The 25,605-nt window shown below is 54.7% G+C and overlaps 1 protein-coding gene across 3 annotated transcripts; it reads right to left on the bottom strand.

Annotated features, from left to right (window-relative positions):
• Positions 1–913: 913 nt before the first annotated feature.
• LOC116782967 (olfactory receptor 51G2-like) lies at positions 914–10,180 on the bottom strand. Of its 3 annotated transcripts, none has more exons than XM_032680149.1 (2): positions 10,165–10,180; positions 914–2,429 (listed from the first exon to the last, which is right to left on the bottom strand). In XM_032680149.1, the coding sequence occupies exon 2, from the start codon at positions 2,399–2,401 to the stop codon at positions 1,427–1,429; it is 975 nt and encodes a 324-aa protein (XP_032536040.1). In that variant the 5' UTR covers positions 2,402–2,429; positions 10,165–10,180; the 3' UTR covers positions 914–1,426. The 3 variants fall into 3 exon arrangements, with proteins under 3 accessions (XP_032536040.1, XP_032536038.1, XP_032536039.1); XM_032680147.1 differs by lacking the exon at positions 10,165–10,180 and adding an exon at positions 6,354–6,822; XM_032680148.1 differs by lacking the exon at positions 10,165–10,180 and adding an exon at positions 3,090–3,804.
• Positions 10,181–25,605: the final 15,425 nt, after the last annotated feature.

Raw genomic sequence — 25,605 nt, forward strand, 5'->3', positions numbered from 1 at the left:
CGTTTTATTGAAGATGCTGCTCACACACATGACATTTAATGCAAAACACTGACTGGGATATTAATTAGACTTGGCAAGACTGAGGGACTCAAAGACATCCAAAAGAGATGGAAAAGAGCTGTTTCCATCCCTGTGGATGGATGTGTGTTGTGGTTTAACCCCAGGCAACAGCCAAGCCCCAGCAACCCCTTGGTCACTGCCCCACCAGTGGGATGAGGGAGAGAAGTGGAGTGGGGACAGCTGGATAACCAGTGGGTTGGGATAAAGACACTTTACTAGGGAAAGCAAAAGCCACGCACACAAGCAAAGCAAAACAAGGAATTAATTCCCTCTTCCATGGGCAGCAGGTGTTCAGCTCCTCTAGGACAGCAGGGCCCTCTCACGTGTAACAGTGACTTGGGTAGACAAAGAGCATCAACTCAAATGTCCCCCCCTTCCTCCTTCTCCCCCGCCCTTCACATACTGGGCACGTTGTCCTATGGACTGGGATATCCCCTGGCTCGGTTGGGGTCACCTATCCCAGCTGTGTTTCCTCCAAACTTCCCACACCCCCCCAGCCCAGCCATCTCCCCAGTGGGGCTGTACCAGGGGCAGGAAAGGCCTTGGCTCTGGGTGAGCTCAGCACTAACAAAACCATCTCTGTGTTCTCAGCCCTGTGTTCAGCACAAAACAAACACAGCCCCACACCAGCCCCTGTGACTAAATTAACTCAACCCCAGCCTCAAGCAGCACAACACAGCACTTCAGGGACGGGTGGAGGCTGAGACTGTCCAGGCCCCTCAAGAGGACCTGCCCAGAACTGCTCTGTGCTCAGGCTCTGGACTGAGCTGCACCCTGGGGCATGTTTCCAGCTGAACAGCAAAGGGCTGGGACAGCCAGGGTGGTTCCCAGCTCCTGGCCCAAGCCCTGTCTCACATGTGATGGAGGTTCCTCAATCCCCCCCCCATGACTTGGAAAGACAAAGTCATGCAGCCCATGTTTCTTTAATTGTCTCCCTCGCTGGGGTTCCACCTGGGTGTTTCATTAGTGCTCGGGGTGTTCACAGGCTGCTGGAAGGGATGAAGGCATCTTGCTGGGACACAACAGGGAAGGTCACAGCTCTGGGTTGGGAGACAGCATCTGAGTGGATCTGCAGCTCTTTCCTCTGGCAGTGACCTGCTGTGTGCATGGAGCACCAAGGAACCAGCCCACCAGCTCTGAGTGAGAAACCAGTCCAAGAGCTCTGACCAAGACGCCAGTCCAGCAGCTCTGACCAAGAAATCAGTCCAAGAGCTCTGACCAAGAAAGCAGTGAACCAGGTCTGACCAAGAAACCAGTCCAGCAGCTCTGACCAAGCAGTGAACCAGGTCTGACCAAGAAATCAGCCTGCTGTCCCTGACTGAGAAACCAGTCCAGCAGCACTTTCTGGCAGAGCTGGTGGGGGAAGCTACCAGTCAGCCCCACTACTCCTGCGCAGGGCCCTGAGCAAGGCCTCGCGGATGTGGCTGGATTTGATGCTGTAGATGACGGGGTTCAGGGCGGGGGGGATGAGGAGGTAGGTGTAGGCCACCAAAGCGTTCACCAGAGGGGGAACGTTCTTCCCAAAGCGGTGGATCATGGACAGGCCGATCATGGGGATGAAGAACACCAGGACAGCACAGATGTGGGACACACACGTGTTCAGGGCCTTCAGACACTCCTCCTTGGTCGCGAGGCTGACGACGGTTTTGATGATGAGGATGTAGGACAGCACGATGAAGATGAAGTCCATCCCCACCGTGGACAAGAGAATGATCATGCCATAGAAGACATTGACCTTTATGTCTGCACACGCCAGGTTCATGATGTCGGGGTGGAAGCAGAAGGAGTGGGACAGCTCCGTCTTCCCGCAGTAGGTCAGTCTCTTGAGCAGGAAGGGAATGGGAAGGAGGGAGACCATCCCCCTGAGCACGATGGCCAGGCCTATCTTTGTGACAGTGGCCTTGGTCAGGATGGAGGGGTGTCTCAGGGGGCGGGAGATGGCAATGAAGCGGTCGAAGGCCATGGCCAGGAGCACGGAGGACTCGATGAAGGACAGGATGTGGATGAAGTACATCTGGGCGAGGCAGGCATCGAAGCCGATGCTGCGCAGGTTGAACCAGAGGAGCCCCAGCGTGGTGGGCAGGGTGCACAGGGCCAGGCCCAGGTCGGTGACCGCCAGCATGCACAGGAAGTAGTACATTGGCTCGTGGAGACTTTGGGTCCTCCTGATGATGAACAGGATCATGCAGTTCCCCAAGAGAGCAGTGAGGTAGAGAGCACAGAAAGGGATGGAGATCCAGGGGTGAAGGGCTTCCAGGCCTGGGATGCCCAGCATGAGGAAAGCTGAAGGCTGATGGAAGGAGCCATTGAACTCCCACGTGGCACGTGAGTCCTGCTCCATCCCAGCTCAGCTCTTGCATGGACTAGACCTAAAACACACCAACAACACAAACTCCAGGTAGTCGGACTCTGCACTGAATAGAGAAGCTGCACATCCCTCCACCTCCCCTCCAACCTGAGCGGGCACCCACGTGCTGTTTGGACACTGGCACAGTTACCACGGTGTCAAGTGTGACTGCACTCCTGTTTATCCAATAAACCCTAGAATGAAGGAAATGGATGGACATTGTTTCTTGAAAAAGAAAAAAAATAAAAACTTCAGAGTGGAAGAAAAAACCTTCCTAGTGAGCAACACTGCTCCAAGTCCTCCCCAAATTCCAGAGTTTGAGATGCTTTGTTGAGTGGGCAAATGCCTTTTCTGTGATCATCCCAGCCAAGACCAAGCTGCTAAGATAAGACTTTTTTGATGACAACTGGGTGAAAAAAATGGCGACATTTTAACTCTGATACTTCTCATTTAGGAATCAACCTTGGAAACAAATGCAAAATTTCTTGGCCCTGGCTCAGGTTGCCCAGAGAAGCTGTGGCTGCCCCTGGATCCCTGGAAGTGTCCAAGGCCAGGTTGGATGGGGCTTGGAGCAACCTGGGCTAGTGGAAGGTGTTCCTGCTCATGGCAGGGGTGGCACTGGATGGGCTTTGGGGTCTCTTCCATCCCAAACCATTCTGGGGTTCCAGGATGAAAAATGTACCAGAGAATCAGGCACTCAGCCTCTCCTGCTCTTGGCTCAGAGGATGGGCCCCACGGGAAGGAGGATTTTCAGTGGCTCTCACACCCAAGCTGTTGCTCCTTTCACAATCCCACTGCCATGTGCAGAGAGAGGAGCAAAACCCCACCTGGGTGGTGCCTGTGAATTTATCAATAACAAGCAAACACAAGGCAAAGCACAAGATGTTGCAGGTTCAGAGCCCTGGGGAGGATCCAGGGAAAGTCTCTGGGTCTGGATTGGAGGGCAGGGGGATGTGGGAAATGGTGGGGGTTTTACAGAGGGATCAAGAGTAGGAGGTGAGTGAAGCCTTTATGGAAATCCAGCAGTGTCTGCTCTGGGGAGTTCAGCAGGAGTCTGCTGGGATGGGTGGGGTTGGAGCAGTGCTCTGGAGTGAGAGACCAAGGAGAAAGGCTTGTTCAGCTTGGAGAAGGGAAGATGAGCAGGGATTCACCACCAGCTTTCCCCTACCTCCTGGGAGGCACCAAGGAGGCTGCACCAGGCTCTTCAGAGCTGAGCATGGCAGGAGGATGAGACAACAGGTATAAGTTGAAACAAGGGGGGTTTAGACTGGATAAAATGAGAAATGTTTCCCCATCAAGCATTGGAGCAGGTTGTCCAGAGGCTGCACATCTCCATCCTCAGAAGTTTTCAAGACCCAACTGGTCAAAGCCATGAACAGCCCTGTCTGACCTCACAGCTGGCCCTGTCTGGAGGCTGATGCTGGACTAGAGATCTTCTGAAGTGTCTCCAACCTGAATTATCCAGCAAACCTCTGAGCCTCACACATTCCAGGTTCCTACACTTATGTGACAAAGCACCCAGCAGAGATGCTGGAGAGGCTGTCGGGGTCCCCGAGCCCCCTCAGTGGCAGAAGGACTCGCTGGGTGGGTGGAAGAAAGCAGCAAATGCGCAAAACAAGAGCTAATTAAAGGAAAAGAGTATTTGTGGCTTCAGTCTTTCTGCACCTTGTGTAGGATGTGAAACATGCAGGTCACAGAGGGCCTGATCTGAGAGCCAGGGGGTTAAATGTAACACAGCTCATCTTTGAATAACACACAGCTCTTCCATGACGCATTTATTAGAGCCCTAATATGATTTTGCTTCATTAGAGTCTCAGTTTGAGAGTCTAACGTGACAATAAATCCCAAAGCTTAGCAAGGACAAACGTCTTCCTGCTCCAGGGCAAAAGCAACATGTAAATTATGGGAGCTGGGGAAAATCCTAAGTCATTTACTTTCCTCCAGGCAGGGCAAAAACACTCGTTGGTGCCAGGAATCACCTTGACCTGCAGCCCTTCTGTGACAGGAGCTGAGGGCACAATCACAGCCCTTCTTCAGGAGAGCCTTGGGGGTGGCTCAGACGTGGGTGGGCAGCCAGGGCCTTCCCTCACCCATCCACAGCACTTGATGTGACCAAGGGAGACTGTCCAGAGGTCCCTCAGGTCTTCATTGGAGGCTCAGAGCTCCCCAAAGGTAAGAGCTGCCCCTTCCTGCCAACCCAACACCGTCTGGAGGGTGGGGAGGCCCTGGTACAGGCTGCCCAGGGAAGCTGTGGCTGCCCCTGGATCCCTGGAAGTGTCCCAGGCCAGGTTGGACAGGGCTTGGAGCAACCTGGGCTGGTGGAAGGTGTCCCTGCCCATGGCAGGGGTGGCACTGGGTGGGCTTTAAGGTCCCTCCAACCCAAACCATTCCATAATTCCATGATCTGAGCAGTGAAATCAACCTGCCAACTCCTGCAGTTCAGGCTCATCTGGGGGCTGGGTTAAAAACCTAAAAAATTCCAAAAAACTCCAGGCCTGTGTGTCTGCCTGACCGTCCCCAAGAGCAGCTCCAAGAGCAGCTTGTGGCAGGGGTCCAGAGCTCTCAAAGACACTGAGATGCAACAGTTTTCCAGGAATACGGAGGCAGATAAAAGGGAGACGCTGTTGGAGTACAGTGGGAAAGAAAGGACAGGTGAGAACTCCCTGGGTCTGTAGGGGAGGCTCCTCCTACAAGAAAACCCCCACTTAAACCTGACTTTGTCAGACACCAGCAACTCCACCACACTACACAAGTTACCCCGAAATAGGATTTATTCACTCTGCTCCTCTCTGAGCTGCTCTGGTTTGTTTTGTGCTCCAACACTGATCCCACTCCAAGGTGGTTTTACCCCTCCATGCTTTATGTGTGTCTATAAATGCTATAAATATATACACATATAACTACAAAAAAGATAAACAGCCACACATGCTCGTTCCTGTGTATGTACATTTACATGTGTATAGATAACATAGCACAACCCGTGGGACACACATCTCTTACAGAATCACACAATGGCAATCAGTCAGGTCAGAAAAGATCTCCCAGCAGACTATCATGGGATGGCAATTGCACCTTCCTCACTGCAGCCAAGCCCTGAGGAGGAAGCAAACCTCCAGTTCCTGGAGGATATCAAGTGAAAGATTCCTGGCAGCCCCTGGGAGGTGACTGTGGCATCCTACCACAGAGAGGGGCTGTGTCCCTGCTCAGTGCCCGAGGTGTTGCTGCTCCCCAGGACCACCCCAGCCTGCCTGGGGGAAGGGGTAAGGCACCAAGGCAGAAGCTTCACGAAGGACACGGAGCTGTCCCTGCTTTTCCAGCCCTCAAAAGCCACCTCCTGATTTCCTGCCTGTCCCCGGCCCTGATTTTCACCAATAACTCAAAGCACTGGTGCTTTAAGGGTTCTTGTCAGCGTAGGCAGGAGCAGAGCCTTGGGAGCCGGGGCCGGGGAGGATGAGACTCAGAAATCTGCTCCTTTCCCAAGAGGAGCCGTTGCTATTTTCACAACGGCACCGCCGCCAACTCAAGCAACGAGCGAGGGCTCGGCAAAGGGGCTCTGGGGACGCAACACCCACGGAGCCCGATTTCTGTCGACTTCAGAGGCGAGGGCAGGGACGTGCCGTTCCCACCGCCCGAGGGTGGCAGAGCAGGGGGGCACAGAGCCCTCGGCACGACCCGCGGCACCGCCACGGCCCGACCTGCCCCGGCGAGGTGCCATCCACCCACCTGCCCCGGCGAGGTTCCATCCACCCACCTGCCCCGGCGAGGTTCCATCCACCCACCTGCCCCGGCGAGGTGCCATCCAGCCGCCTCCCCCGGCACATCCCTCCCGGAGGGTCCCTCGGACCTGCCGAGCGGCACCTCGGCCACACACCCCCCACCCCGAGCCGGTGCCCCCCGAGCAGCGGGAGCGGAGGGACGGGCAGCGCTGCCCGCCCGGGGCACTCACCGAGCGGGGTCCGGGGGCTCTGGGCCAGCACGGGCAGCGCGGCCCCGGCGCGATGCTGAGGCAGGACCCGAATCCCCGTCCCCGACTGGGAGGGCAGCGCTTATAACACCCCCGGGCCAATGGGCCGGGCCGAGCGCGGCACTGGGACGGCGAGGGACGGGACTCATCCCTCCCGGCTGCGAGGGACGGGACTCATCCCTCCCGGCTGCGAGGGACGGGACTCATCCCTCCCGGCTGTGATGCTCTCCCAGCGGGCAGGATCGTCTCCCGGTACTTTATTGGGCGACACGTGTGCGGCCCCTGTGATTTATGGCTGGCACGGCCGCAGCCACCGCGCTGGCAAAGCACGTCGTTTTTATTGGGGGAATAAATCCCTGGTGGAAACAACCATAAAGTTCGTGAGAGGAGCGTTTGCAGCTTCGCTCCGAGGGAATGACAGAGGGGAAGCTCTGGCTGTCCCCGTCTGACCGGTGAGACACGGAATGTTTAATTAAAACCATAATGTGTTGCACAATAAAGCCAAACTGGATGGTACAAAGGCAAACACAGCCCCGGGAGCGGGTGTCCCTCACTCGGCCGTGTGTGGGTGTCTCCTGGCAAGGCTTATCTTTGCCATCTCAGCTCTGGGGGGAAATTGCCTTTAACCCCCATTTCTGTGCCTGACCCGGGACACAGGAGAGTGAATGGGTTTGTGAAGAAGAGAAAACGCAGCCTCTGGCCCTCAGAGGCACTTCTGCACTTGTAAAGCTGTCTGTGCTGGGGCACTGCCCTCTGTGTTCACCTGTAAATTCACACAGTCCCAGAGTCACTGGGGTTGGAAAAGCCCTCCCAGCCCATGGATCCCTCCTGTGCCCCATCCCCACCTCGGCACCCAGCCCAGAGCACTGAGTGCCACGGCCAGGCCTTCCTGGGACACCTCCAGGGCTGGGCACTCCAAACCTCCCTGGGCAGCCCCTGCCAAGGCCTCACCACCCTTTCCAGCAGCAAATTCCTCCTCCTGTCCAACCTGAGCCTCCCCTGGCACAGCTGGAGGCCGTTCCCTCTCCTCCTGTCCCTTGTTCCCTGGCAGCAGAGCCCGACCCCCCCCCGGCTCCACTGAGGGAGTCTGAGAGAGAAGGAAAGGAAAGGGAAAGGGAAAGGGAAAGGGAAAGGGAAAGGGAAAGGGAAAGGGAAAGGGAAAGGAAAAAGAGGAAAAAATTTGGTTGGAAGGAACCCACAACAGTCCAGTCCAACAGCCTGACAACTCCAAGGAAGCTCCTGTAAAATTGGAGATTATCACAAGAAGACTTTTCAGCCCCAAGCAGAGCCAATGAAGCAATCCAGGAAAGGTCTGTAAGATAATAGACAGGGAGGAGATGATCCGTATGGAATCATTATTCCTCTGTACTCACACTATCTGAACCAGGAAGGGGAGAACACACACTGAAAACATCAGGCAGATTAAAGACATATTTAAGGATATTTATAAATATGTATTTAGGGTCACTTTCAACCCAAATCATTCTATGATTTTAAACAAGTAAAAATGATCTTATAATGGAGTTTTGGGACTCATCACCGCTGGGTGTTGTGGGAGCCCAAAGTATATAGAAAAAAGGATTAGTCAAGTCCAGAGATGAGAAATGCATTGATTTCTATGAAACATGATGGCTGAGGTGCTGCCTCCTGCTCAGGAAGCCTCTGGATTGATTGCCAGATGCTGGGACATGTGCCAAGGGAACGATAAACAGTAAATTACCTTCCTAAATGGCCACTAATAACCATTATTAATGACCCTTTGAGGAACAGGGCCCCCCCTTTGAGGGTCATTAATTCTTCTGAGGCAGGATGGCAGGATGGAGGGACCTTTAGTTTGCTCTAGTGGAACAAAATCCCAGACTGGGTTGGATTGGAAGGGACCCCAAAGCCCATCCAGTGCCACCCCTGCCATGGGCAGGGACACCTTCCACCAGCCCAGGTTGCTCCAAGCCCCGTCCAACCTGGCCTTGGACACTTCCAGGGATCCAGGGGCAGCCACAACTTGCTTGAATAGCCCCACACCTATTGCACAATATGAGATCATTTCATCTCCAGATATGCTCCAAATCTTGCAGTTCCCCTGGTTTGTGCCTCCAGGCTCTCCCACCCCGAGCTTTTCTCAGGGAAGTCTCGGCCCTGTGCTCCTGCCAACCCCCCCGGCTGGGTTTCTTCTTAATCTCTTTTCCCAGACATGTGGTATTGCTGTGTGTGGGGAGGGCTGTGAGGAGCTGATCATCTATTTTCCCATCTTTAAAAAAAATAAGAAGAGCTTTCCCAGCATCCCAGCTGAGGGGGGCACAGCCACCACTGGGCATCCAGAAGTCAGTGCTGGAAATGTTTATAATTTGAGGCTAAGCCAGTCCTAATCACGTTGACTCTCCGGGGCAGAGTTCAGTGGGTCAGAGCTGACAGGAGTGTGGGAAGGGATGGTGAGGAGGGAAAGGGAAGGGGCGGGGGCTTGGTCATAGAATCATTGGTTTTGGAAAAGACTTCCAAGCCTATTGAGACTGACTGGTTGACAAGGTGGGGATCGGTCACAGGTTGGGCTTGATGATCTGGGAGGGCTTTTCCAACCCCGGTGATTCTGGGATTCTCCGATTCACCACCTCATGAACCAGGTCCCGCTCCAGCCCGGCCTCCTCCACACCTGCTCAGCCAGCGGGGCTGTTTGAGCAGAGAAACCGTGTCTGTAACTGAAATGATGCCAAAACCTCGGGTAAAGCCAAGCGGTGCCAGCCCATTTCCTGCGCTGCCCGAGCGACCCCCGGGAGAGCCGCGGCACCGACCCCGTCCTGCCCAGAGAGCCCTGGAGGGCAAACACTGACACGGCAGTGCCTGACCTGGGACAGCGGGGAAACAACCCGGGGGGGCGGCAGAAATGCAGGGGGGACAGGGACTGAGGCTGCAGGGGCAGCAGACTCTGCTTTTAGTGTGAGGGGTGGAAAATCAAACAGCCCCAGAGCAACCTGCAAACAGAGTTTTGTTTTCCCCCATTAGGCAGAGCCGGCAGAGGCGACCTCGAGGCAGCAGAGAGGGGAGTGTTGGTCAGCACGACCTGCAGGTGATTTGCTGAATACAAACTCAGAGCAGCATCGTGTGCAGCACATCCCAAACCTCCCCAGGCAGGGTGGTGCTGTCTGGAGGCTGTATATAAAATAGATCTAAAGCTCCTAGAGAGCACCCAGAGGAGGGACAGGGGGATGGGGAAGGGTCTGGAGGGGCCACTGAGGAGCAGCTGAGGGCACTTGGCTGGTGCAGCTGGAGCAGAGGAGCCCCAGGGCAGAGCTCAGCGGGGGCTGCAGCTCCTCCCGAGGGGCAGCTCCGACCTCTGGGAGCAGGGACAGGACCCAGGGAAGGGCTGGAGCTGGGACAGGGCAGGCTCAGGGTGGATCTCAGCACAAGGTTCTTCCCCCAGAGGGTGGTGGGCACTGCCCAGGCTCCCCAGGGCAGTGGGCACGGCCCCAAGGCTGCCAGAGCTCCAGGAGGGTTTGGACAACGCTCTGAGAGACAGGGGGGAGTGCTGGGGTGTTCTGGGCTGGGCCAGGGCTTGGACTGGATGATCCTTGGGGGTCCCTTCCAACCTGGGAATTCTGTGGTTCTGTGATTCTAAATAACAACTGGGGTGCAATAAATTTGCCCTGATAGGGAAGCAAAGTCGAAGCAAAGCTGTGGAACTCCTGCAGGTGTGTGATCTCCAGGAGGGCAGTGCCCAATCCCCAAACCCAGCCCTGTGTGCAGCACCTCTTGGACAAGTGTCATTCCTGAGGGAATTCCTGCCAGTCCCACTTCCTACCTCCTGGAGCTCACCATCCACAGCACAGCTCTCCAGGAGTGGCCAGGAGAGGAGAGGACACAGCACTGGCTGTGGAGGGACCACAGCTCTGCCAAAACCAACCGAAAGTTGTGGATGAAAAGCACACTTGGATTTTCTGTTCATCCCCAGGTGCCCAACATGGGGTCAGAAGGATCCAGGGGCTTGCTGGGGACAGGGACAGCCATGGTTTGCTCTGCAGGAGGATTTCCTTCCTAGAAAGAATAGGAATGGTGCCAATTAATTAATTTGGGAGTGTCCAGGTTGCCTGGCCACATCTGGATCGAGGTGGCTGGGTCACAGTGCACACAAGCCCCAGGAATTTCACACGTGCCTTCACCTTGTTCCTCAAGGTTTAAAGAGATTGAAATTCCAGAATGTGGGGTCATAGAATCACAGGATCACTGCGTGGTTTGGGTTGGGAGGGACCTTAAAGCTCACCCAGTTCCACCCTCTGCCATGGGCAGGGACACCTTCCACCAGACCAGGCTGTTCTAGTCCAGGTTGCCCTGTCCAACCAGACACCTCCAGGGATATAATTTTGAAAAGACTTTGGATTTTGATCTCTTAACAGATTTTATGTTCTGCAGATTGAAGTAGTTTCATTCTGATAAGGCCAAATGTGTCCATTCGCCTTTGCCACTCCCCTGTAACTGGATTTTGGGAAAATATTGCACCAGGCATCTCAGTAACAGTGCGAGGAGATGAGAGCAGAGCTGTGGGGAGAGGTAGTAACAACATTATGCTGCAATTCTGCAATGACTTCTTCAAAATAAATCACTGGGATGTCACCGAATGGGTGGAAATTCAATTTGGCAAAATGTTATCAGACAGTTCTGCTTCCAGAAGGGACAGGAGAGGGATCCAGGGGAATTCATAATGGATATATGAGTAACTGTGACGCTGAGTGAACTCAGAACTTTGTGCTGCCCATGCCCAGATGCTGTTTGTGTTTGTATCACAGACCAGTTGTTTCTTTCAGGGGGGACCTTCTGGCTCTGCAACCCCCTGACAGGAGGGGAGACTCGGGGGGAAGTCGGGCTCTGTTCCCAGGGAACAAGGGACAGGACAAGGGGAAACAGCCTCCAGCTGTGCCAGGGGAGGCTCAGGCTGGATATTGGGAACATTTCACCATGGAAAGGGCTGTCCAGCCCTGGCACAGCTGCCCAGGGCAAAAGCTGAGGGTTTATTCATGACCTACAGAGCTACAAACACCTCCCGTGGGTCCCACCCTCCAGGTGAAACCTAAGATGAGGTGTTTGTGATGTAGGATGTGGTTTTGGGGGTAGGATTTGGTTTGGAGTTTGAACTGCCAGAGCAGCTCAGCTCTCCCTAGAGCAGATGTGCTCCACAGCTGCACGGCCCCACCAACCCACCACCCCTAACTGCCACGGGAGAGAGACTGGACCCCACGAGTTGCCCCAAATTTGGGACACTCAGGGCAGAGCTGGACCTGTTGAAACACAGAAGCTTCATTTTTGGAGTTTTCCTCCATAATTTGAAAAGCCCCATATCCCTCTATGGTGTCCCACTCAAACCACCCAATTCCTCCCGGCCTCACCCATGACCTACTGCACTCTCAAGGCTGAGATTAACCTATGGAATCTGTTTATCCAGAGGCTGCTCTGTCTGGGGATGTGGATATGGAGGCGTAAACAGAGGATTTTGTGTTCTTAAACTAGGTCAGAACATGAGTCCATGTCCAGTTCCAAAGATAGAACAAACTTTCCCAATGAACGTGTGACCACCCCAGGATCCCCCCACTCACGTTAGTTTACAAGAAAGTTCCCAGGATTTTCCAGGAGGGTGAAATCCCAAGATGAAGAAGCAGAGGAGCCGGGTGGGTGCTACTGAAAACAATAAAATAGGAAAGACATCTCAGTAGAATTCACGGGAGTGTCCCGGATCCGACCGCGTTTCAGAGCTGTCTGTAAACTCCTTTCACTTCTCGGGGCCCATTCTGCCTCTCTTGCAGAGCAGATGATGTTTTACCAATAAGGAAGTTGTGCTGGTGCTGCTGCAGAGAGACTTCTCCCTTTCTGGGAAGAAAAACTCTTTCAAATCCATTAACACAAACCAGCTGAATCCCCTGGGAGGGCTGTGTGGGGTCAGCTGATTCCAAAGGAATGTCACACACGTGACTAAAATGTGGGATTGGTACAAAACACAAGGGTTGATCAGAATAAGAAGTGAGGCAGTGTCTGGGCATCATTTGTTCATCATCACTGTCAAAAGATTTGGGTTGGAAGGGAGCTTAAAGATCATCCAGTTCCATATTCCTTCCATGGGCAGGGACACCTTCCACCAGCCCAGGTTGCTCCAAGCCCCGTCCAACCTGGCCTTGGACACTCCCAGGGATCCAGGGGCAGCCACAGCTTCTCTGGGCAACCTGGGCCAGGGCCTCCCCACCCTCCCAGCCAGGAATTCCTTCCCACTATCCCATCTCTCCCTGCCCTCTGGCAGTGGAAGCCATTCCCTGTGTCCTGTCCCTCCATGCCTTGTCCCCAGTCCCTCTCCAGCTCTCCTGGAGCCCCTTTAGGCCCTGCAAGGGGCTCTCAGGTCTCCCTGGAGCCTTCTCTTCTCCAGGCTGAACATTCCCAGCTCTCCCAGCCTGGCTCCAGAGCAGAGAGGCTTCACATCCCTGGGAGCATCCTTGGAGCTCCTGAACTCACCCCAGTGTGGAGTAGGAGGTGACAACTGCCCCTGTTTGCTGGCACAGGGGAGATGTGTGATGGGAAACGCAGGTCAGGGAAAGGATGGACAGCTGGAAAGCACTGGGAGAAAAATTGCTCTGTACATTATTGCCTTGGGCACCATCAGTGGAAAGTTAAACAGAGAAAAGCAAACAGGGAATGTTGGGAAGACACGTGGTGCTGTCAATGATTAAAGGAAGGGGGTGAATCGCTGGGACCAGCTGGAGCCCAGCCAGGTTTGGGGCGGCTGCAGGGATGGGGAGTTCATGTGAGCATCAAGGAGCACATGGCATGACCCAGCCGTGTCCTGGGCTCACCCCTACAGCCTGGGCTCTGCTCCCAGGAGACCCCATATGGAATGATGTGTCTGGCTCTGGGGCCTCCAGCATAAGGACATGGAGCTGCTGGAGAGAGTCTAGAGGGACCATGGGGATGCTCCCAGGGCTGGAGCCCCTCTGCTCTGGAGCCAGACTGGGAGAGCTGGGACTGTTCACTTGGAGAAGAGAAGGATCCAGGGAGAGCTGAGAGCCCCTTCCAGTGCCTAAAGGCTTTCTGTCTCCATCATACAGTGAAAGCTGAGGGGTCTCACATGGTCACACAGCTCTGGGAACTGACAGTTTCATGTCCTGGACTGAACAGGGATATTGTCAATAAAATCACAAGTCTGGTAACACTGTTTGTACTTCTGCAGAGACCAAATCCCTCTTAGCAGTGAATTCCCAGATGAAAACCTGCCCCCAGCAGCCTTGTCTCCCCGACCTTCAGGGAGGCAGCTTCACCACATGGCCACACCAGCTCTGCCCTCTCACAGCCCTTCGGAGAGTGGGGCATCCCAGAATGGGAGCTGGGATAATGTGGATGGCCAAAATCCATCCCTCCATGGACAGGAAGGGAGCTGTGCTACAGAGAGGTGACAGGGTTCTCCTGGGATGTGAAGGAACATGAGGGATCCTCTCCAGGAGAGTATATTGCCATAAGCAACCAGTCTGGAGAGGAATAGAAGGAAGAGATTGGCCTTGGGACATTTCCTGTCTGGAACTAGACCTGCTGCTGGGTCCCTCTCTGGCAGAGCAGGATGTGGGTCCGCCTCTGGATCTGCTTGGTTTTCCAGCTGTACGTGGGTGGGTTCAGGACAGGTGGGACCAGGAGCATGGGGTGAGGGGGCAGCTGCTTCCTAGACCTGTGCAGGACAGACAGGCTGGTGAGTGGGATGCAGAGGATGAGGATGGCACAGAGGTGGGAGAAGTGGGTGCTGAAGGCTTTGGCCTCCAGGACACGGAGCTGAGGACGGCGCTGAGGATCAGCTGTGGGACAGCAGGACGGCCACGGACAGCAGGATGGCCGTGGAGTGCAGCCCTGGGGGAGCAGCCCTGGGGGAACAGCCCCCTGTCCAGCCGTCCAGATGCTCACTGGGCATCCCCGCACGTGGCCTTGGCACGGCCCGGGGGGCAGAACGAGTGTGACAGGACTCGGGACCCGCAGAGGGCATCTCGTGAGGGAGGACAGCACGGGCAGCACCGTGGGCATGGGGCACAGCCAGCACCATGGGCACGGGGCACGGGGCATGGCCAGCACCAGGGGGTACAGGGCACAGCCATCACCATGGGGCACAGGGTACAGCCATCACCGTGGGCATGGGGCACAGCCATCACCATGGGGCACAGGGCACAGCCAGCACCATGATCATGGGGCACAGCCAGCACCACGGGGCACAGGGCACAGCCAGCACCATGGGCACGGGGCACGGGGCATGGTCAGCACCACGGGGTACAGGGTACAGCCAGCACCATGGGCACGGGGCACAGCCAGCACCATGGGCACAGGGCACAGCCAGCACCATGGGCACGGGGCACAGCCAGCACCATGGGCACGGGGCACAGCCAGCACCATGGGCACAGGGCACAGCCATCACCATGGGCACGGGGCATGGGGCACAGCCAGCACCATGGGGCACAGGGCACAGCCAGCACCATGGGCACGGGGCACAGCCAGCACCATGGGCACAGGGCACAGCCAGCACCATGGGCACGGGGCACAGCCAGCACCATGGGGCACAGGGTACAACCATCACCATGGGCACAGGGTACAGCCATCACCATGGGGCACAGGGCACAGCCAGCACCACGGGGCACAGGGCACAGCCAGCACCATGGGGCACAGGGCACAGCCAGCACCATGGGCACGGGGCACAGCTAGCACCATGATCATGGGGCACAGCCATCACCATGGGGCACAGGGCACAGCCAGCACCATGGGGCACAGGGCACAGCCAGCACCATGGGCACGGGGCACAGCCAGCACCATGGGGCACAGGGTACAACCATCACCATGGGCACAGGGTACAGCCATCACCATGGGGCACAGGGCACAGCCAGCACCATGATCATGGGGCACAGCCAGCACCATGGGGCACAGGGTACAGCCAGCACCATGGGGCACAGGGCACAGCCATCACCATGGGCAAAGGGTACAACCATCACCATGGGCACAGGGCACGGCCAGCACCACGTCCTACCCAGCGGAGCCACACACGGAGCCGCAGCAGTCGAAGGCCGTGGCCAGCAGGCCCCCCGGCCCGGTGGCCCAGAAGGTGTGGATGAAGAACACCCGGGCCAGGCAGGCCTCGAGGCACAGCTCGGGCAGCAGGACAGGGCCAGCACGGCGGGCAGGGCAGGGCAGGGACAGCCCGGGTGTGCCAGGCCAGCAGGGCAGCAGAAAGCTGTGGCCCTGTGGAGCCCCCGGTGTGTCCGGAGGGCCCGGAGCAGGGAGCGGTGCCCCAGCACCATCAGCAGGAACGGGCAGCACAGGGGCAGTGCCACCCAGGAGCTGCTCATTGGCACACCCCAAATGCCCTGAGGAGGAAGGTCAGGGGGCTGGAGCCAGTCCCGTTGGAAGGGGACATCTCACACACTTTGGAAGGGGACATCTCACACATGTTGGAAGGGGACATCTGACACATGTTGGAAGGGGACATCTCACACACCTTAGAAGGGGACATCTCACACACTTTGGAAGGGGACATCTCACACATGTTGGAAGGGGACATCTCACACATGTTGGAAGGGGACATCTCACACACCTTAGAAGGGGACATCTCACACACTTTGGAAGGGGACATCTCACACATGTTGGAAGGGGACATCTCACACACTTTGGAAGGGGACATCTCACACATGTTGGAAGGGGACATCTCACACATGTTGGAAGGGGACATCTCACACACCTTAGAAGGGGACATCTCACACACTTTGGAAGGGGACATCTCACACACGTTGGAAGGGGACATCTCACACATGTTGGAAGGGGACATCTCACACATGTTGGAAGGGGACATCTCACACACTGATGGTCCGAGGGCCTGGAAATAACAGCACCTTGGGATAAAAGCCCTGCTGTGAGACACCCCACCTGCCATGGCGTGGGGAGGAGAGACTCCCAGGAGCCAAAAAACCCTGTGCAGCTGCCCTGGTGCAGGACCAGCCCATCTGTTAGATGTTAGGAAGACATTACATAATATCTTCTTAATTTCTAAATAGATGTGTGGGAAGGAATTCTTCCCTGTGAGGGTGGTGAAACCCTGGCCCAGGTTGCCCAGAGAAGCTGTGGCTGCCCCTGGATCCCTGGAAGTGTCCAAGGTCAGGTTGGACGGGGCTTGGAGCAACCTGGGCTGGTGGAAGGTGTCCCTGCCCATGGCAGGGGGTGACACTGGGTGAGCTTAAAGGTCCCTTTCAACCCAAAGCACTCTATGATTCTATGCTTAACAAAGAAAAAGCCACAGTGGACCAGCTCCAGGACCACTGGCAGGACTGGGCACAGCAGCAGAAAATGAGGAGAAAACAGTGGGACATTCAGTGTCTGCCCTGGTTGCAGTCCCCTTTAAATACTTAGAGTTTTCAGGAGATTTGGTGCTACGCTCTCTGGGAGGTGCCCAAAAGCTTCTCAGCAGCACAGGCAGGAGGACAGGCTGGGGCCAGGGTGCTCCTCCCTGTGGAATGAGGAGAGGTGGGAAGGACACCTGGAGGTCACCCTGGGAATGGGGTAGCAGCTGGAGCAGCCTTGGCCGTGCAGGTCCCTGGAGGGTTGAAGCAGCTGGGCAGGAGAGGGAAGGGAGGGGGCAGGGAGATGGAAGCAGGGAAAAGTCAATGTTTGTGCTGAACCAAATGGTCAGACCACGAGAGAGAACATCTCCCTGGGAGATGAGAAGCAGCCCCATTATGTGTGACTCTGTATTGATTTCTTCCCCTTTTGTTCCAGTTTGGCAAAGTGTGTGATGTTTTAGGAGGGAGCTTTATCAGCTAAACCTGCAGGTCAATTAACCAAACCCTCCCTGATGGAAGGAAAATGCATTTGTGCTGTGCAGCTGCCAAGAAGGTTAAATGGGAAGGAAGACATTCAGAGGCTCAGATAAGACCCAGAAACTGAATCTCAGAATCCTAGAATTTCTGAGGCTGGAAAAGCCCTCCCAGCCCTGTGCCCCATCCCCACCTTGTCCCCCAGCCCAGAGCACTGAGTGCCACGGCCAGGCCTTCCTGGGACACCTCCAGGGCTGGGCACTCCAAACCTCCCTGGGTAGCCCCTTCCCCAGCTCCATTCCCTTCCCCAGCTCCATTCCCTTCCCCAGCTCCATTCCCTTCCCTGGACATGCTCCAGCCCCTCAATGTCTCTCCTGTTGTGAGGCCCAGAACTGGGCACAGCACTGAGGGTGATGTTTCACCTGCCCAAGGCTGTCAGAGAACTCCCCAGCACATTCCAGGTCCTGTCTGAGCCCCCCGGAAGCCGCTGGTTCTCCCCGGAGCAGGAACCAGCAGCTGCACAGATGCTCAGTGAGGGGAGCAGGGGGCAGGTGGGGGGAATTTCCAGAGAAATATTCCAGACAGGAATATTGGACACTCCTGGGCAAAGGCAGGTACATTTAGTGCACCTGAAAGGCTCCAGCTGAGCAGCTGCTGGTCAGAGCTCAGCCCCTGTCACAGCAGCCAGGGGAAAGGGGTGTGTACCTCTGCTCAGCTGGAAACTCAGACCCTCTGCTTAACTGAGGAGCATAAACTGTTTGACATTTGACTCAGACTCTGACCCCTCATGGAATCACACAATCACAGACAGGTTTCAGTTGGAAGGGACCTTAAAGCCCATCCAGTGCCACCCCTGCCATGGGCTGGGACACATTCCACCAGCCCAGGTTGCTCCAAGCCCTGTCCAACCTGGCCCTGTACACTTCCAGGGATCCAGGGGCAGCCACCACCTATTCTGAACCACTTGAGAGAATGAGGGAAATTTGTAATTATTGATCAAGGCTGAATTTTAGGGTGGCTCTTAATCATCACAGTATCACAGAATCATTTAGGTTGGAAAATACCTCTGAGATCATTGAGCCCAATCATCTCAGAAAAGTCTGGGGATCAAAGGAGCTTTAAGATCACCCAGTTCCATCCCACCTGCCCCAAACCCATTTCTATATACGAGATTAAAAGAAATATTTAGCAAAGCAATTTCCTCCCAACACTTTCATAACTCCCTGTTTGTTGTTTCTGCCAGAGACTTCTGTAAATTCTTGGTCTGAATCAAACCCTCAAGGAATTTGCCCTGTCAGAGGACAAACATCCCTGTTTTCTTCAGGCAGCCCCTGCACTCACCCAGGTGACAGCAGAGGATGTGGGGAGGGCACCAGGACCTGCCCTGGCTGCTCACAGAGCTCAGAGGGCTGGGGAGCTGCATTTAACCAGCCCCAAACCCCACGGGGCTCCCCCAGGGCCCCCCAGCTCCTGCCTTTGCTCCTCAGGGCCTGTGAGCACCAGGGGAACGAGTGCAAGGTTTCATTGTCTTCTCTGAAAAGATGGCCATGGGCAGAAGTGGGAGGGAAGGGAGATTTGGGGGCCTGGCTGGAGGAAAAAAATTGGCAAAAAATGTGTACTCAGAAAAATCCTCAGGTTTTCCCTGCTCTGGGAAACTCTGAGAACAAGTACCAAGGCTGCAAGAAAGGGCTGCAACCAAGGGCTGCACCAGCTCAGCAGTTGGTGGTTTTCTGGGTGCACTCAAAGCCCACCAGGAGCTGACACTTAGCTGGGACCTGCTCCTGTCCTTGCTGTCCATTCCAGGACGTTGCAGTGTCCCCAGTGCCCCCCTGAACAGAGTCAGACAGACAGACAGACAGCACAAAACACTCATCTACAACTAACTTTTCCACCTTTTTCTTGCAGTTAAGCACTGCCTATAATTTAGAAAATAATTTTCTGGAAGGAGCAGATCAACAACACTTCGTGGAAGCAGAAAGTTCTAGCACAAACCCAATTAAGAGCTTCATTTCCTGAATTAGGAACAAATTAACTCATTACCCACACGGCAAAATCACATTTGCAAACAGCAGCTCGAGAGGTTTGTGGGGAGGTGTTTTGGGGCAGATTTTGGCAGAGGAGGGAGCCCTCAGGCTGCCCAGAGCCAGTCACAGGTGATCAGTCAGATCAGGAATAGACCCATCATAAAATCATGGAATCATGGAATCATGGAATCATGGAATACGGAATCATGGAATCACAGACAGGTTTGAGTCGGGAGGGACCTCAAAGCCCACCCAGTGCCACCCCTGCCATGGGCAGGGACACCTTCCACCAGCCCAGGTCGCTCCAATTCCCATCCAACCTGGCCTTGGACACTTCCGGGGATGGGGAATTGTAGTGTCTTTGTGAAAACAGGTTTATAAAGGGGAGAAAATGTCAAACCGAGAGAGGAGGGAACAACAAGAGAGAGAAACAGCACGAGGAGCAGCAAGGCCAGGGCAGGAGGGGGTGTTCTGTGGAGAACCCACCCCTGAGCACGTACTGCCCCAAGGGAATGAATCCATTCTGAATTTCACTGTCCAGTTTATCTCCTCATCTCTCAGCATTGCAAAGTTCTCCTGTGGTCCTTCATCTCCACTGCTCTGGGTCTGGGGGAAGGTTCATAAAAAGCTTCAAAACAACCCAATTCCCTCCTTTCCTGTATGTGCCAAGCTCAGTTCCTGCTCAACTAGTTTGGCAACCTCCCACAGGTGTGAAAAATGACTATTTATATTATTTATTTTTATATATTTGTATTTTTTTATATATTTAAATATCACATTTCTATTTTTTCCCTTCTCCTTGGCTGTGGGCTCTGGGCTGGAGGAAGAGTTGCTGAGGACCCCTGGGGGGAGCCAACAGAGACCCCACAAGACCCTGTGACCCCGAGGGCAGCGTGGGCCACGAGTTCCCTGGATGTGGGGGCTCCTTCCCTGCTGGGTTGGGATGGCAACAGCCAGGTCAGGGATATGGGAAAACAGGCCAGGTCTGCTCTTGGGCCACATCAGTTCTTTAGACACAGTGAACCACCTTTTGTATCAGTCCAGAGTTATAAATATTCCAGCTCTGCAGCAAAACACCTTTCTTATTCTAAGCCTTGCAGGAAATAAAGGAAGTAGTCTCATTAACTCACTAGAAATACTGTGGATTTCATTATCTTTTTGTGCTGTACTCGCAGCACTGTCCTGGGAGGCAGCTCTGCAGCAGCCTCTCACATCGATTACTAATTCAGGCAACAGAAATTACATCTGAGTTATAAACAGGAGGACAAAGGCAACCAAAAAGACAGATAAAAAAATTGTTGTTCATATGTTCGTGCTCCTCCCCATGACCTAGGAGCTGGTTCCCCACAGAATCCCAGAATCACTGAGGCTGGAAAAGCCCTCCCAGCCCATGGATCCCCCCTGGGCCCCATCCCCACTTTGTCCCCCAGCCCAGAGCACTGAGTGCCACGGCCAGGCCTTCCTGGGACACCTCCAGGGCTGGGCACTCCAAACCTGCCAGGGCAGCCCCTCTTCCCTCCACCCCCTTTATTAAATGCTCCAGCAGCACCAGCAGCTCTCGGGGGGTCGAGCAGCCCCCAGCAGGTCCTTGGCACTCGGCAGGAGCAGCAGAGCAGCCCGTGGAGCTCACACACAGAGGGTCTCTCCCCCAGCTCCTGCCAGCTCTGTGGGGTCACAGCTGAACTCTCTGCAGGTTCTGCACAGGACACCCCAGGACTGAGCACCCTCAGCCTGCTGGGCTGGGTTCTGCTCACTGGGACTGGCTCCAGTGTCACTGTTTTCAGCTCCTATTTACTCCCAGTTCTCAAGTCATTAACTTGGAAAGATTCATGAGATGAGAGAGGTTTGAAGTGGATCGTGTAGGAGCTGCAGAACTGACGTGTCTGGGGTGGATTTTTGTGGCCCATCTCATGCTGCAATTTTCATGTGCAGTTCATAGAGTTCCAGACTGGTTTGGTTTGGTTTGGGAAAGACCTTAAAGCCCATCCAGTGCCACCCCCAGCCATGGGCAGGGACACCTTCCACCAGCCCAGGTTGCTCCAAGCCCCGTCCAACCTGGCCTTGGACACTTCCAGGGATCCAGGGGCAGCCACAGCTTCTCTGGGCAACCTGGGCCAGGGCCTCCCCACCCTCACAGGGAAGAATTCCTTCCCAATCTCCCATCTATCCCTGCCCTCTGGCAGTGGGAAGCCATTCTCCCTTGCTATGTCCCTCCATCCCTTGTCCAAAGTCCCTCTCCAGCTCTCTTGGAGCCCCTTTAGGCTCTGAAAGGGGCTCTCAGGTCTCCCTAGAGCCTTCTGCCCAGGCTGGACACTCTCTGCTCTCCCAGCCTGTCCCCAGAGCAGAGGGGTTCCAGCCTTTAGAGCATCTCCATGGCCTCCTCTGGCCTGGCTCCAACAGCTCAGAGATAAAATATCCCCCCTCTGTGGAATGTGTTTGACACTCTGGGTGCTGGGACAGACACCACCCCTGCCGTGGGAGAAGTGCTTTTTGTTGTTTACTGTTTCTATTCCTGGCTTTTCCCAGGCAGCAGCTTCTCCTCCGTGGTGATTCAGTCCCTGAAGTCCCAGATTAGGGTAATCAGGTTCCTTAAGACACATAAATATTTCCCTGCAGGTCCTTCTGGCAGGTTGAGGAGTTGCTTGTGGGACAGAATCAGTATCTGCAGGTGCTGCAGGTACAGGCAGGGCCAGGCCAATCATCCAGCTGAGCTGGGGAGGGATAGTTCTACATTTAACCTGGTCTTGTGCCAGTGTTTTTAAAGATAGTGCCAAGCTCTGAGCCAAGTTCAAATTTTAGCCAAATCAAGGCGGAATATGAAAGAATCTACCCAGAAAAGCTGCTGTGCAGCATTGCTAATACATCTAAGTGGGCTTTGTCTCTGGTGGAGTTAATGAGCTGCTCCAGCAATTCCAGGCATCCCAGATTTAGTGAATATTGTGGTCAAGATGTGCCAGTCACACACCTGCAACCTCTGCTGGCTTCCTTGGTTAGGTTAATTACAGCAGTGCTAATTATCTGGCTCTTCCTCGTTAAACCCACCTCAGCCACGCTGCAGACACAGGGTGACACCTGCCAGCCCTGTCATCTGGGAGGACCTGCAGTGCCCTGCTCACAGCTCCAGCCTGGCCCCTTCGTGCTTGTGCATGAAGAGGATGCAAACACCACCAGGAAGGTAAGGATTGGTTCCTCTCCTCTCTGGAGGAACTTCTTGTGAATGAAGAAAAAAAAATAGACTAGTGTTTTCTAAACTTAATGGGAAAATTTATGGTCCTTTCAGCACCTGAAAGACATTTAACACAGAAACAATGGTCTATAATTAGATAATCTACACTGGGTGACATTTTTTGGCAGGTATTTAGGTATGACTTGAACACTGTTTACAGAAGCAGCACCACCTTGGGAGTCAGGGAATATTCAGTTTACAAACTACTGAACTAGGTACTTGCACAAAATAAAACTCTGTCAGCCTTTCATGCCAGCCAAGCACAAAGGAAACGCTCAGGAGTGTGTCAGCGGGTCCCACCTGAGCAGCACCAGCTGGAATGTGCTGTTCCATCCCTGTGGTCACAGGTACACCCAAAAATAGCCAAAATAGCACAGACTCTTCTGCACGTTGGTGTGGAGACTGCAGGTGCCACTGTTCCTGGGGCTGGGGCAGGAGAGGTCTGTGCAGGGCTGGGGTAGAGCAGGGGAGAGGAAGGAGCAGCTACTCCAGGGGTGATGCTGCACACAGGGCTGGGACAGGGCACCGACACCCCTGTGTGTGAGAGACCCTCCCTGAAGGAGGGTCGGTTTGGATGGGATATTGGGAAGGAATTCTTCCCTGTGAGGGTGGGGAGGCCCTGGCCCAGGTTGGGCAGAGCAGCTGTGGCTGCCCCTGGATCCCTGGAAGTGTCCAAGGCCAGGTTGGACGGGGCTTGGAGCAACCTGGGCTGGTGGAAGGTGTCCCTGCCCATGGCAGGGGGTGGAATAAGATGATCCTTAAAATCCCTTCCAAGCCAAACTTTCTGTGATCCCATAAGGAAACAGGACTGGAGCAGCCCTGTGAACCAGAAGGACCCAGTGAAAGCTGAGCCTGATGCTGGTTGAGCAGCATTATTTAATAACCTGGTGAGCTTTGTCACCAGGATGAAGTGCAGGTACCACTGCCCAGAGCAGAACATGGGATCTGGGGAACAGATGCCTCAGGCAGGGAGGGAGGAGCTGCTTTTTCCCAAGCACAGGCTTACAGGATCTCAGACAAATAACTCTGGACAGAAATGTTTGCTGCTGGAGTGGCCCGGGCCAGCGGTGGGTTCACAGCCCAGGGAGCTGAGGGGCTGCAAACAGAGCCCTCTGAGCAACAAACCTTCACCAACACCCTCGTCTGGGCAGTGCTGGCACAAGGTTGGCTTTGCTGTATTTGGCCTCCCATGGCCAATGGAGATGACTGGACATAGGCTGAAATGTCTCTTGCTTTGTGTCCTGACCACAGCCAGGCTGAAAAGCCTCCTGGTTTGTATCACTGACCAGATCCAGGCTGAAAAGCCTCCTGGTTTGTGTCCTGACCACAGCCAGGCTGAAAAGCCTCCTGGTTTGTATCACTGACCAGATCCAGGCTGAAAAGCCTCCTGGTTTGTGTCCTGACCACAGCCAGGCTGAAAAGCCTCCTGGTTTGTGTCCTGTGGAGGACTCAAAGCAGCTTGGAGAAGAGATGAAAATATTTAGGGGTCAAGGAAGTCAAATGTCTGGAAATCCAAAGAGATGAGGTCTGGCCCTTTGGTTTATTGGGGAAAACAGAGGGTACCAGTGCCTGAGAAACTTGCATCCCGTTCCCAAACTGCCAACAGGCTGTTTTAACCCTTCCATGTCTCTGTTTTCCCTGGAAAACAGGACAATTTTCACAGCACTGTTGCCTTTGCCAAGGGCTGGAGGGGAAGGAGGTGCACACACTGTGTGTGGGGATGCTGGAGGGGACATGTCACTGGTTTTCCTTCCTAACACAGGGACAGGGACCCTGTGGGTGGGTGCCTGTCCAGAGAGGGGCTCCAGCAAGGTGGTTTGGATTTGGGCTCCAGCAGGAGCAGCCCCACAGCTGATGGGGCTGTCCTGATTCAGGGCTCCAGGGCAGGGAAAACCTGAATCTCAGAGTGTGTCCAGGGGCACCAGCTCTCACAGCAAAACCCCTCTGGGCAGCACACACTGATGGTGCACGTGGACATCTGCTGCCAGTTCCCAGGGTGGGAGCTGGAGGGGACACACCAGCCCAGAACAAGGTGTGATTTCCACCTGCAGAGGTCTGTGGGTGACCAGAGTCTTGTTGAGCTGCATCCTCAGAGTGTTCTGGATCTCCCCCTTCTCCCACCTTAGATTTTTGTACTGATGGAGTATAAACATGTTCAACTTCAAGCTTGTAACTTCCAGACTACTGAGGGGAGGGTTGGAGACACCAGCCAGAGCCAGCCTAGGATGGGAGGAGAGGTAAGACAACTCCCAAATGTTCAGGCTAAGACCAGGTGAGTTTGTGTCTTGCCAACATGAGCTTGCTCCTCTCTAAGAAGCTCCTGGTGGATGATTACACAGGGAATTTCTCCCAACAGGCAGGATCTGGTGTGTCAGCACCTGCCTGGCCTTTCCACTTTGTGGGGAGAAGCAGCAGTAGCAGCAAAGTTTCAGCACAAATGAATGTGCAGACTCTGCCCACCACACTCAGACTCTTCTGTCCCTCCAGGACTGTTCTCTGGAGTTTCTGTTTTACCTTCAAAATTCTCCTGTCAGAATAAAACCTTAGAAAAAAGCATTTTCCTCTGCTTGGCCTTGCAGGCTTCTCTCCCGGGTGAATGACAGAATGGAGACAGAGCAGAGAAAGGCCATTTCATGATCACATTTAATGGCCCAGGGCACTGTCTGAGACCACTTTTTGCCCTACAGAGCTGGAGGGAATTCCTGTGTTGGGCTCATGGAAGGAAGCCAGGGCTGGAAGCTGACCTTGCTCTCCTTGTTCTCTCATCTTGCACCTTATTTTGGGATGTCAGCTGAGCCCTGGTGAGCAACTAAGCCTTTCACAAGCGACAGACTGTAAAAGTGCCTTGGTTATCCCTGGCTCAACCTGAAACATCAACTTCTTCATGTTGTACCAACTTCTAAGCCACAACAGCCCCATTTATTCAGTGTTTCTGACCCATTCCCCGTATCAGGTGATCATAGAATCACAGAATCCGGGAATCACTGCAGCTGGAAAAGCCCTCCCAGCCCATGGACTCTCCTCTTGCCCCATCCCCACCTTGTCCCCCAGCCCAGAGCACTGAGTGCCATGGCCGGGCCTTCCTGGGCTGGGGACTCTAAACCTCCCCAAGCAGCCCCTTCCAGTGCCTGACCACCCTTTCCAGGAGGAAAAGGTGATGTTACGCTGTCTCACCCGTTGTAACAACA

Source organism: Chiroxiphia lanceolata, chromosome 2 (genome assembly GCF_009829145.1).
Source record: "Chiroxiphia lanceolata isolate bChiLan1 chromosome 2, bChiLan1.pri, whole genome shotgun sequence".
In the NCBI taxonomy this organism is placed as follows: Eukaryota; Metazoa; Chordata; class Aves; order Passeriformes; family Pipridae; genus Chiroxiphia; species Chiroxiphia lanceolata.

Coding starts and splice junctions, on each gene's coding strand:
- LOC116782967 (XM_032680149.1), bottom strand. CDS start 2,401: ATGGAGCAGGACTCACGTGCCACGTGGGAGTTCAATGGCTCCTTCCAT.